The sequence below is a fragment of the Octodon degus genome, unplaced genomic scaffold (assembly GCF_000260255.1).
Source record: "Octodon degus isolate 3935 unplaced genomic scaffold, OctDeg1.0 scaffold00087, whole genome shotgun sequence".
Classification (NCBI taxonomy): domain Eukaryota; kingdom Metazoa; phylum Chordata; class Mammalia; order Rodentia; family Octodontidae; genus Octodon; species Octodon degus.
This window is the reverse complement of record NW_004524663.1, coordinates 6,166,519-6,178,912: the sequence shown is the minus strand read 5'-3', so window position 1 is coordinate 6,178,912 and position 12,394 is coordinate 6,166,519. Positions and strand designations below refer to the sequence as shown.

Genomic DNA, 12,394 nt, shown 5'->3' with positions numbered 1-12,394 from the left:
CCTGGATTTGATCTCTGGCACTGGGGGAAAAGTGCCAGAAAATACATTTTCAGCTTCTGAAAGGCAGTCTCTCTGATTATCGCAGCAGTCATCCATAAAAGAAAAAAGTCCTAAGAATTAAGCCTGGTATATGTTCACAATCCTATTTACTCAGGAAGTTGAGGCGGAAGGATCCTAAATTCAAGCCCAACCTTGGCAGTTTAGCCCTGTCCTAGCTCAATGGGAGGGCACCTGTGTAGCGTCCCCACTAACACACACACACACACACACACACACACACACAGCATGCATTTACACACACAAACAACAACAGAGAATCTTCTATTTGTCTAAGTTTTACATACAACAGACTTTCCAACAAGCAGTCCGACAGGGCTGGTGACTGGCACGACTGAGTGTGGGACAGGCCGCCCCTCCCACCACAAGGCAGTCTGTACACAGACACCTACCGCTTGCTTTTGGTTCCGCATAAGATGGGCCCTCCTCAAAGGTGAAGATCTGGGACACGCTCTGGCCCAGGTAGGAGGGCGGCCCGTAGTAAGAATGCATCCTGTACTGGGAACTCATGGCGTGGCGGTTCTCCGGGTTCTTCATCTGTGAAAGAAAACAGTAGCAACGCACTGAGATCAAAGCTGCATTTTTATAATCATTACCTCCCCCCCAAAAAATAAAACCAGAACAATGGTGCACGTTTGTCTTTTCTATTCTGGGATACTCTTGAGGGGATCCCTAAATTCCCTCCTGCTAATGCTACTCACTTAACAGGAGCGCCGAGTGGGCTGGCAGTCTCTGGAAGCCAGACCCGCCTTTGGGACCCGAGGCAGCTCTCATGTAAGAAGCAGTTGTGCACAGCTTCCTGATCTGTCATCCAAAGCTCAGGAGATCTAACCTGGTGGCTCAGAAGGGGCCACTGACTTTTGTTTTTTTGGCAGAACCTGGGACTGAACTCAGGACTTTGCACTTGCCGGGCAAGCACTTACTCTACTGAGCTATCTCCCTGGTCCACCTACTTTGGATTTCCCAGATCTTCTGATGGGTTTGAAAGGACTATTTCGACAAGTATTTCAAATATTTTCCTGCGTAGACCCTGCTGATATAGATATTAAGCATTCAACTCCTAAATGTATCCTCATAGCAAGAACAGAGCTGGACTTCAATTATTATTAGATTATCATTTTGGTACAGCATCTTGTTACACAATTCAGATTCACAGTGATCCTCCTGTCTCAGCTTCCCCAATCCTGGGATTACAAGTGTGTGCCACCAGGCACCGTTTCAGTGGCCAGCTCAGCCTGGGACCAGCATGGCATGAGGTACCAGGAATTGAACCCGGGTCCTTGCGCTTGCCAGGCAGGCACTTAAACTACCGTGCTATCTCCCCAACCCTGGACTTCAATTATTTATAGTACCTTTTAACAGTTAAATTTGGATGGATTTCACTTGCTCTTCTCAGTACAGGGATAGAAACCAAAGCCTTGTGCATGCTAGGCAAGTGCTCTACCGCTTCTATCCTCAACCTTGTGGATTGCATTGACCTAAAGAAAAGTTCTTCAGGGGCCAAGGAAATGGCTCAGTGGAATAAGCACTTCCCTGGCAAGCACAAGGGTCTGAGTTCAATCCCCGGTTCCACCAAAAAAATAGAAAAAAGAAAAAGTCCTTCAAAGGCAATGTCCAAAATAAATCAATTGTGATCAAAACTAAAAAATAATTTCAAAATCATGCTTTCCAATCAAATATTTAGAATGCTACTTGATGAAATAGTATGAGCTTGACAGAACCACTTGACAAAGACAGAAGACTCTACTAACTAGACTAGCCAGAACCTGGCAGGGAAATTAGGTACCAGGTTTTCTTAATATTTTTTATGAGGAGACAACTGTCCAAATAACCCTAGCCCACGTGCACTTTGAATACTATGGCACTGGTTGGTGGAAAAGAAATCTCTGATTCCCATGGCACTTTTGAGGATTTGTTTTTGATCTTCCCAGCTCAAATTTGTGCTGTGAGGGGTGCACTCCTGCCCCACAGCAAACCAAAGACAACTCTATTACATGTGATAATTTCCTCTCAAGTGAGGTCTTCCGGGGCAAGTACCCCTTCCCTTTTCTCATTTTCTATCATCACATAAATCGTTACTAAACAAGAGGTCAAGCGAGCTGTACTTGGAAAATAGCCAGAGGGAAAGAACTGGCACCTACCCTCCTGAGAGAGCCCAGGCCGGAGGTCCACTAGGGAGCCATGACATGATTAGCAGGGAGAGTAATCAATAGTAGCAGTTTACCACGCAGAGCAGCACCCAGTTATCAATTACACCAGCACTTCCCAGTGTCCCCCGGGGCACACAAATGGCAGACGCAGTAAGCCTAACAACCTGACAAGCTCCCCAGAGAGGCTGGTTCTTTTGGTTCCCAGACTGTTCTGGTGACAAGAAGCTAAAAATTTGATCTTTTCTCTCATACTTAAGAGTCCATGACCAAAGGAGGACCAGCTAAAAAACAGCTTGTTAGCATTACAACCTTCAGATTCCAAGGGGTGGAAGCTATGTAAATAGCAAAATTCCATTTTCATTAACTTTTTTTTTTAATCTGAAAAATTTGTCAGGGTTCAAAGAATTTTTTCAGGGACAGCTGCCATGTGTGAGTGCCACAGTGGCCATAACAAGCTCCAGCTCACTCTGCACACAGACAGCTCTACCTCCAGAGACTGCCCTCAGGACCCTTATGCAGTCTTCCAGGAGCGAGCACTGGGTTAGTAGCCAAGGGGCAGGGTGTTAAGTCCAAGTGCCCTAATACAGACAACAGCCCCCCACCACCCCAGCGCTGAGCTATTCTTCCTCAGGTGTGGCAAGACTTGCAAGTCAGTTCTTCAAGGAAAAGGTTTTTTAACTTTTCCTATGTACAAGAAAACACAAGAATTGAGCCTATAGGCTCTGCAAAAACACATTTTTTTTTCTTTTTTTTGCTAAGAAAGTACATACAAAACTTTTCAGAATGTTTGACAAACGTTTGCTGTGACTCCACAGCAAGATCAGCATAGTTTTCTCTACAAAGGGTCAAAGAATAAATATTTTAGGCTTTGCAAGCCATAGATCTCTTGGCAACTGGCAACTGAATGGTCATGGCTGTGTTCCAATAAAACTTTATGCAAACATACACTGGTTCTCAGCTTCCAGCTTCTACTGCAATAAAGCAAAGGGGGATCCAAGGACTCAGGCATGGGCTTATCTCCAGTAAATCTGGTTCAGTTGGTCTGAGATGTGTCCTGTGTCGTGGATCTTCACAGAACTCCTCAGGTAATTCTAGTGTCACCGCACCTGGGAACAGTACTCTAAAGCCAATGACATAGCTCCACGCACGTCAGAAGTACAGATCTGCTATGTTAACTACAGAACACAAAAGGTCAAGTATGCCAAAAAGACTCTTCAAGTGCTGCCAATAATTGATATAAATGGTAGCACTCTAACAAAAGCTTATTAGAAAATAAACACAATTTCAAATACATGCATATTTTCGTTTTCCACCTTCATTCTTTTTCTGTTTTTAGAAAGCATCAAATACCAAGATTTATTTGGAAGCAGGAATTGGGCTACTTGTACTTAACTTCCCCAATGAATACCCAGGAACACTGAGTTACAAAAGACTTCCAGCAAAAGATAAAAAAGATACAGATGGTCAGGCTTCTTTTGAGGTTATTAAAAACATGAACTTATTGCGGTCATCAATCACTTCAGCTACAGCCAGCTCCAATAATAATCCACAAGGAAGTGTTCACACGAGAGCCTACGGGTAAGGAAAGGTAGTCTGAAGAGTTTCTCCAACACAGGAAGTTAAAAAAAGACTGACAAAGTGAGATTTTTTTAAGCTCCAGGGCACTTCCTGGTCCTTTCTCACTTAAAATATCACACAGCCCTGCCACATTTGGCTTAGACAACATGAGGAAGTAATAAAATCTCTGGAATTGCTTGTTTTACCGAAACCAGTAGCTCAACATGTGTGAGCAGCAGGACATAGCTCAGTGGCATAAGCGCCTGCCTGGCAAGCACAAGGTCCCAAGTTCGATCCCCAGTACCAAAAAAAAAGTGTGAGCAGCCACAACACTTTGGGTGTCTGGAGACATTGTCTGGAGACATTCTGCATTGCCACAGCTCAGGGGAAGGGTGTGCTACTGGTAGGCTGGCAACTAATAAAGGCAGGAGGCTGCTATGCGGGAGCACGCTCCGCACAACGAAGACTGATCCCGACAACAGCTCCCCAGTACCAAGGCTGAGAAGCCCTGCGCTGACCTCACATCCCCACTGCCTCGGCCCCTCACCTCCAGCACGGTTCCACCCAGGGTAGAGGTGTCAACAAATCAGAGAGCTGTTCAGCTATTCTTTTTTTTAAGGGTACTTTTTGTTTATTTTTAATTTTTTTATTTTTTATAGTATTCAAACAGAAAAATTACAAGTGATACAAAATTTCACTTAACAAAATAATATGAATTGCACAGTATTTGATGTCAAGTATACTATTGTCTTCCAACAATTGGAAGAAAAAAAAAAGGCAGAAGTGTATAAGAAATTAAGAGAAAAAGAACAAACAATTAGTCTATGGAAAGTGTGCTTTTTGAAGCATAAAGAAAAAGACTTTGGGAATAGATGTCATTGTGGAAACAAAGGAACACAATACAAAAGGTAATATAACTCATGGCATAGGATCACAAATGTGTAAAATAATTTCTTCAGTCAATATACATTTTGTGATCACTGCTTATTTTACACACTTCCCTAGGCACCAAAATACCAGCAATGTGTGTGTGTGTGTGTGTGTGTGTGTGTGTGCGCGTGCACGCGCGCATATTTGTTCACAAGGACAAACAGGAGCTGGGGAAAGACCTACTTTAAAGAAACTTCTCTAGTGATAGAAGGAATTACTGAGTTGAGGAGAAGGATAGGAGAGGGAGTAGGGGAAAGAGATATATCTATATATGTAAGCAGGATGGTTTGGACAGCTGTACTGTGGACTTCTGCTGGTCCATGGAAAGTAGTTAAAGATCTGTTTGTTTTGTCTCCTTTTGTCAATTATTTGCCTTTTTTCTCATCTTAATTTCTTATATACTTCTTCATTTTTTTCTTTCTTCTTCCAGTTTTGCATGCATATATCTGGTAATATGAACAACTAGCTGGAAGATAACACTATGCATTGCAGTAAATATTGTGAAATTCATTTTTATTTTAAATTTTAGGGGAGGGTCTACTGGGTGTTCAGGGCCTCACTACTACATCCACTCATAGTAATTCTCCTATGTACAGCCTCCCAAGTGCTGGGATTACAGGCACACACCACCACACCCAGTCTGAATCAGCTCACCCCCCAGGGTGGGACCGGCCCTGCAAGCCAGGAGATTGAACCCCCGGTCCCTGCACCTCCTTGCAGGCTCTTTAATCCACTGAGCTATTTGGTCAGCCCTGAAATTCATATTATTTCATTAAGTGAAATTCTGTATCATTTACAATTTTTCTGTTTTAATACTATTTTGTGCTCTTTAAAAAAACAATTTCTTTTTAAAAAATCAATTTTATTTTGTCTTTTCCCAAGCCTTCTTTTTTGCATCTTTTTTAATACCACCTAAAATAATATATACCTGTTGGTTTAATATTTTGTTCAGCTATTCTTTTTTTTTTTTCCGGCAGAACCAGGGATTGAACTCAGGCCCTTGCTTATTCTACTGAGCCATCTCCCCGGCCGCTGTTCAGCTATTCTTCAGAAATACTTTCTTCCTTTGTATAATACTACTTTGTTTTTTTCCAAGATTTTATTTTTTATTCCTTTAAGCAAATAAACAAACCAAGTAAAACCTAAAAACCAAAGATGATAGGGAATTCTGATAGCTGTCACTGCCACTGCGTGGAAGCTGGCAAGGAAGAGGCACGCTTTGTTGTCTTAACCACCCCAGCCTCTGGGACAGTGGGCCCAGCGACAGGAGCTGGCCTGGCTAAACACAGATGCTGTACTACTAACTCCAGAAATTTGAAGTCAAAGAGCCTGGGGTTTTGTTTTGTTAAACTGCTGAGAATATTGAAAAAAAAAAAAAACCAAAAACTGAGAAGAGCACTCCAAGGACTATGAAGCACAGGCTTGCTTTCCTACCCCTTAGTCACCCTATTTTATAATAACAATAATACACCAGCAAAATATACAAAGCTGTGGCTTCATTTCTTCTTCAAACTTTTTCTAAATAGTATTCGCTAATTCTCTAGTAGTACCTCATGTAGACATTTCAATCTTGCATGGAATTGACTGCCTTTTCCAGGTGACTGGCTAAAAGGGATTCCTGAAGACCAAATGATGCTGCAGTCTATTAAATGTGGCTATGTTAAACTGGTGTCAAGGTAAGAGACGGGGGACCTAGCTTCCCGAGAAGATTTCTTGTGCAGGGCCAAAGCTTCCCGGGGCACGTACAGGTAGCTGACAGTCTTTTCAACTGAAAAGGCCACATTTTGGGTGAACCTCTGGTTTTCTAATCTGAAGCCTTTTCTAAACAGAAGCAGAATTCTTCACAGGCTGGAATTTCAGGTCTCCAAATGACACTGAAAAGAGAAGGCTGGTGCTAACTTCCACCTTCATTAAATGATTTCTTTGGTTTTAACCACAGCCTCTGTACAAACCACCTGAAATGAGATCCTCAGGCCTGGGAGATGGCTCAGTGGAGTAAGTGTTTCCCTGGCAAGCGCAAGGATCTGAGTTCAATACCCGGTTCTGCCAGAGAGAGAGAGAAAAAAAAAAGAAAGAATGAAATGAGATCCTCACCCCAACAGGAGCTGGCCTAGCCCACAGACCGTACCTGGGCCAGCTCGGTTCCCCATCAGAACATTCACTGAACACCCAATGTCGTTCGTCCTCTAGCACTTCACAAGCCCTGGCTGGAAGTAATTATTCTTACTACATAGTCTAAAAGTGAGTGCTACGATGCACACATTTCAGAGACTACTGACGCACCCAGGGCCGAGCGCTGAGCCACGGGGCCCAGGCAGGCGCCCGCGCAGGCAACCGCTGCGTCTCTACTTTCTTTGCCATCCTGGCCTCTAGAGTTTAGTATTCTCTCTTCTAATTTTGTTACCTTCCCGCACGGTGCCAACCTCTTGCTCCCCCAGGTGGTCAGGCTAGGGATGCCCAATAGGGAAGAAGAGAAAAGGACACAGAAGGACCAAGTCCCTATGAGGGATTCAGAGCAGGGGACCACTTCTTGTCTGAAGGAAGGCTGGGCAAGCTACACTTGGATGCTAAAAACCTAAGTAGGGCTTGTTTACATGTGGGAAAGTTGCTGTTCCCCCAGCAGGTGGAGGGAAGGAAAGGAGAAGAAAAGGAGAGAAAGAAATGCTCAGGCTGTGTAGCAGAGAGCAAAGAATTAAAAAGTGGTACATCTAAAGCTTTTCTAAGTTGAACAATGGATGATCAAAATATACAGTAAATGTTTACATTTAACAATGTAGGGGGCCGGGGAGATGGCTCAGCAGAATAAGCGCTTCCCTGGCAGGTGCAAGGGCCTAAGTTCACTCCCTGGTTCTGCAAAACAAAACAAAACAAAAAAAAAAGAAAAAAAAAAAGAAAGAAAGAAAAGAAATGTATCATAGTAAAAGATACACTGCCACACCAGCCCCAGCCCCAGCCCGACATGGACATGCTGAGCCTGGACATGCTGAGCCAGCTGCTAAGACTGGGCGTGGTAGCACACACTTGTAATCCCAGTGCCAGGGCCGGGGCTGAAAACAGAAGGCTCATGAGTCCAAGCTGCGTAGTGTGACCCTGTACCGCCCCCAAAAAAAGATACATTGCCTTTAATTCACCTCAAAATATTGCCCCCCGGTTTCAAATCGCACTGTTCTTGCCATGTTTTGAAGCAGTTCTGGAAGTCTTTTGGAGTGTCTGCATGAGGTGTGAGTTGACAACACGACGAATCCTGCTGCCCAGTGTCACCCGTCAGAAAGGTGACCTGTAAAAGCACTACAGCACACCTTGACCCACTTTATTCATTGGATCTGGCACCATGGACTTTGGCTCCCCCCCAAGTCAAATAACCACGGAAGACAAACATTTTCAATTCATTCAAGATATCGAGGCAGCCACAACAGCACAACTGATGATACCAACGTAGGACGTCTTCCAAAGCTGCTGCAGAAAGAGGCAAGAATGATGACAGAGATAAGTGTGCTAAAAGTGCGTGTGTAGGGGGAGGTGTTCTGAGAGGGACTAAAGACAGTGTGTCTTTTAGTGCAATAATTATTTAAACAGTTGCCGTATTTTTAATCCTGTCCCATAAACCCAAGTTTCCCAAAGTCTGTCACACATACAAAAGCAAACAAGAAAAATTGGGGTGGATATGGATTTTCAAGAAAAAGTAGAGGTAAAGAGCTAAATTTCAAGTCTGGATTAATAGCACACTAGATGAAAATAAAAATTCAGAATACTCATAAAATATACCACTGAAAAATAAACAAGTATAACCTGGTGATACAGAAGTAAACTGGCCATGAATATCTGAAGCGAGCCATCCCCACTCACTAGAAATCCCGGAGAGAGCAGGAAACAGAGTCCCACCAGGCCTGGATAAACTTTAAGCAGCAGGCACCACACAGAACATTCGGACTACACTTGGAGCTGCTGATGGTCAAAAGTGCTTGTCTTCATCAAAAAGGCAATTAAGATGACTACATTTTAACCCCTCCCCATGGATGTTTTAAACTATTCTGCTCACTTGCTTTTGCCACTTGCCTCCGTGGCTAATCACAGAACAATTTACTTCTTGTAGACAAATGAAGAACCGCTCCTCCTTATAGTCCTAACAGTGTCCTGAAATGATTCAGTGTGCATTCAGCATGTGCTTTTTAAAAACAGTATTAAATTGAATTGTGGTGGCATACACCGGTAGTCCCAGTGCTTGGGAGGATGAGGTAGGAGGATCACCTAAATCCAGGAGCTGGAGACAAGTCTGGTGAATATAGCAATACCCTGACTCAAGAAAAATGAACACAGTGTTTTCCTTCACAGGTGGACTCTAAAACAAATGAAAAAGGAGAGAGATGCCATGAAAATGAAAGGAGAGACTATCAGAGAAAACAAGAGGGAGGGGGGGAAAGGAAGTGGGGGTGACAGGCATAAAAATGATCTAAGTAGGTTATCCATATGCAGAAATCTGCCAAATAAAATCTATTAAGCTATATAAGTAATATGCATCAATAAAATTATGAGAAAGAATGATAGGATATGGAATAGAAGGAATCAAAAACACGAGACGTCACCACACGAATGCATGATGAGTAGGACCTGTCTCATGGAGCTGTGCATTTTTCATGTGTATGTGTACACAAACACAAACGGGACCAGTCTCTTGTGTGAGTCGCAGCCTTATAAAATGTCTGAAAAAAAAACTGATGTGTAAATTGGGTAGAGGAAAATGAGTACCCTGAAAAAAAGAGTACTTAGTACAAAAATGTCTGATACTTTATTTATTTATTTATGGTATTCAGTACAGGGCCTACAAGGTCTACAGGGTCTCCCTATACAGATCGGACTTGTGGTGATCCTCCTGTTTTCAGCCTCCCAAATGCTGGGATTACAGGTGCACACCACCACACCCAATCTCAGCCCCATCTTTGCGCGTCCCGGGGGTGAGGCCGGCATGGCATACCAGGGATCGAACCCCAGTCCCTGCATCTGCCTAAGCAGGCACTTTAGTCCGCTGAGCTATCTGGCCTGCCCCTGCCCAATACGTTAACTGTTCACTTTCCTTTGAACTTGAAAGATTCTGATGCATTTCAGAGAGGGAGAAGCTGATCAGTCTAAAGAGTCTCGGGCTGGACTAGCTCAGGGCCTTCCTCACTTTACAAGCCTATGTAGAATCTTCCAGTCCCTGATTCACAATCTAAAACTCAGATTCTGGCTTCTCAACAGAATTCATGACAGGCAAATATAAATGCAAGTATCATTTATGTAAAAAACAGGAAACAGCTTTAGTAAAAAAGGAGGAGAGGACATTAAAAAGTCATTTAAAAATCTGGTTACTTATTATACTGACATGGGACTCTCCACTCCCCCTCATATGTCAAATCTCTGAAAACACAATATAGAAACTCCTAAAGTAAGTGGAAAGGGCTTAATCACATTCTTAATTTTCCTGAGAAAATATTGGTTAGTGAATACAGAGGTAAAGAAATTTCAAAAAAAAAAAATTTTCAGAAGAAAATGACCACTTGGAGGCCTGGCCCTAGCTCAGGCCTTTAAGTGGCTGCTTCCATGAAGCTGTCAGCCTCAGGTTGCTGGAGTTCGAACCTCACAACTCTCCCGCTGGCCAAAAGTGCCCTAAAGGCATTCGAGGAACAAAAAAAAAAATCCTTATTCCATTAGGGTCTGAGTTCAATCCTAGGTTCCACAAAAAAAAAAAAAAAATTTGGGCCAGGGAGATGGCTCAGTGGAATAAGCGCTTCCCTGGCAAGCGCAAGGGTCTGAGTTCAATCCCAGGTTCCGCAAAAAAAAAAAGAAAGAAAATGACCACTTATTGAGAGATCCCAGGTGGAGACTTGTCTTATTATCCCAGAGGTGATTACAAAATTACCCAACTAGGGAGAAACTGCTCAGAAAGATCAGCTAACTTGGTTCCCGAAAGCATCCAGTAGAGGAGGCAGAACTCAAAGCAAGCCGCCTAGAAGTCCCTCTAGTGAGCCAAATCACTTGACTAATTTTAATAAAAATATCTGCTCATTATAAAGAACCACTCAGTGCCTTTGGTTTTTAACAAATCTGCATTTATTTTCTATTTCTGGAACAAATAAGAAACTTGGGGGAACTGAGTCTGAAAAGGACAAGGAGCCCCTAACCATACATTCAGAAACTTGAATCTTAGAACTAAAAACAGCAGAGGCATCCACATCTGTTCCTACCTTGATGGACAAATTTAATTAACCTTTGCTACTCTGTTCCAACCTCCTGTTTTAGACAAAGCTAGTGACCCAGAAACAATATCTTGCCATCAGAATCTCCACTGCTGAGACACCAAGAGAGATGGCCCTATCAGCACGATCGGGAAATAAGCCACTTGATTAGCGGCTCTAAGAAATATGGATTCTATTCATGTCACACATGAGCTGTCAGAAACATTAGGATACTTTCAGCATAAATCAGCAGCATGACGGGCGTCATATGAGGACTGAGCATGACAGACTGTCTGGAGGGTGAGGGGAGCCTGTCGGGGCCACCCCTCCAGTGCAAGAACACAGACCTCATGTCCCTTCCCCAAGCTGACTGAGGAGCCCAGTGCAGGCTGATGGCCATGGCGGGCACACCCAGCACGTGGGTAGCATGAGACCCTCTTGCTCCAAGACCATCACAAAAGAGGCCACCTCAGTGTAATGCAAACAACACAAGAATGATCAAATCACGTTTCTGCAGAGTACACAGGAGTGTGTGTGTGTGTGTGTGTGTGTGTGTGTGTGTGTGTATGTGCGTGCGCGCTCACAGAGGTACTTGAGAGTCAACATGCTTAGTGATCCTCCACGACTCCCAGGCTTCATACAAAGAAGACAAGCCGTGTGCTCAGCCCACAAGGAAGGCAAGGCAGAGGCAGCCCGGAAGGAAGGTGTCCTCTGCAGTCAGGCAGAGGCCGGCTGGTCCCCAGCTCCCCCTGGCCATTTTCTAAGACTGGCAAGTGATCCCAGTCAACTCCCCACACTGGTTTCCTCACCCACACAGTGGCTGGCAATCCTGATGGGACCTGTTCAACTAGGAGAGAGAAACTTAGGTGAAAAGGGCCTGGCACAAGCACCCCTGGCTTGCCCTTTCCCCTTTACCTCGTGGGCATTCACCCCAAACCCACCTCTTAACTGACTACCAAATGACCCAACAAAGACACCCTTCTTATTACATTCTTCAAAAATTATTCTAAGTACATAAACCTTTTGTTTGATAATGAAAGAAAAATTTGTTCTGAAATTTTTCAACTTTTCAAATTTAATTTTTTTGGGGGGTACTGGGGATCAAACTCAGGACCTTGTGCTTGCCAGGCAGATACTACTTAGGCTTCTGAGCTATCTCCCCAGCCCAAATTTAAATGTTTGAAAAAACAAATCAAGATCCTACACTTCCTCTGTCAAAGAAAGACACACACACACACACACACACACACACACACACACACACACGGAAGAGAAGGAAGTTCCAGCCCTCACATTTTGACATGCATGCTCTAGATTCATACTCCCAGGATAAGCTCATCAAAAATGGAAATGGCAAAAAAAGGGAGAGAGCGAGGGAGGGGAGGGGGAAGGGAAAGGGGAGGGGAAAGATGGGGAGGGGGGAAGAGGAAGAGAAAGGAGGAGGAGAAGGAAGAGAAGGAGAAGAAGAAGGAAGAAGGAAGGAGGAGG

General features: G+C 43.8%; 1 protein-coding gene across 1 annotated transcript in view; it reads right to left on the bottom strand.

Annotated features, from left to right (window-relative positions):
* Dmrt1 (doublesex and mab-3 related transcription factor 1) overlaps positions 1-12,394 on the bottom strand; it is a 117,344-nt gene that overhangs the window by 45,400 nt on the left and 59,550 nt on the right. Inside the window, exon 4 of the mRNA XM_004637217.2 lies at positions 450-594. Coding sequence (XP_004637274.1) covers positions 450-594 — 145 coding nt within the window. The remainder of the gene's footprint in view (positions 1-449; positions 595-12,394) is intronic.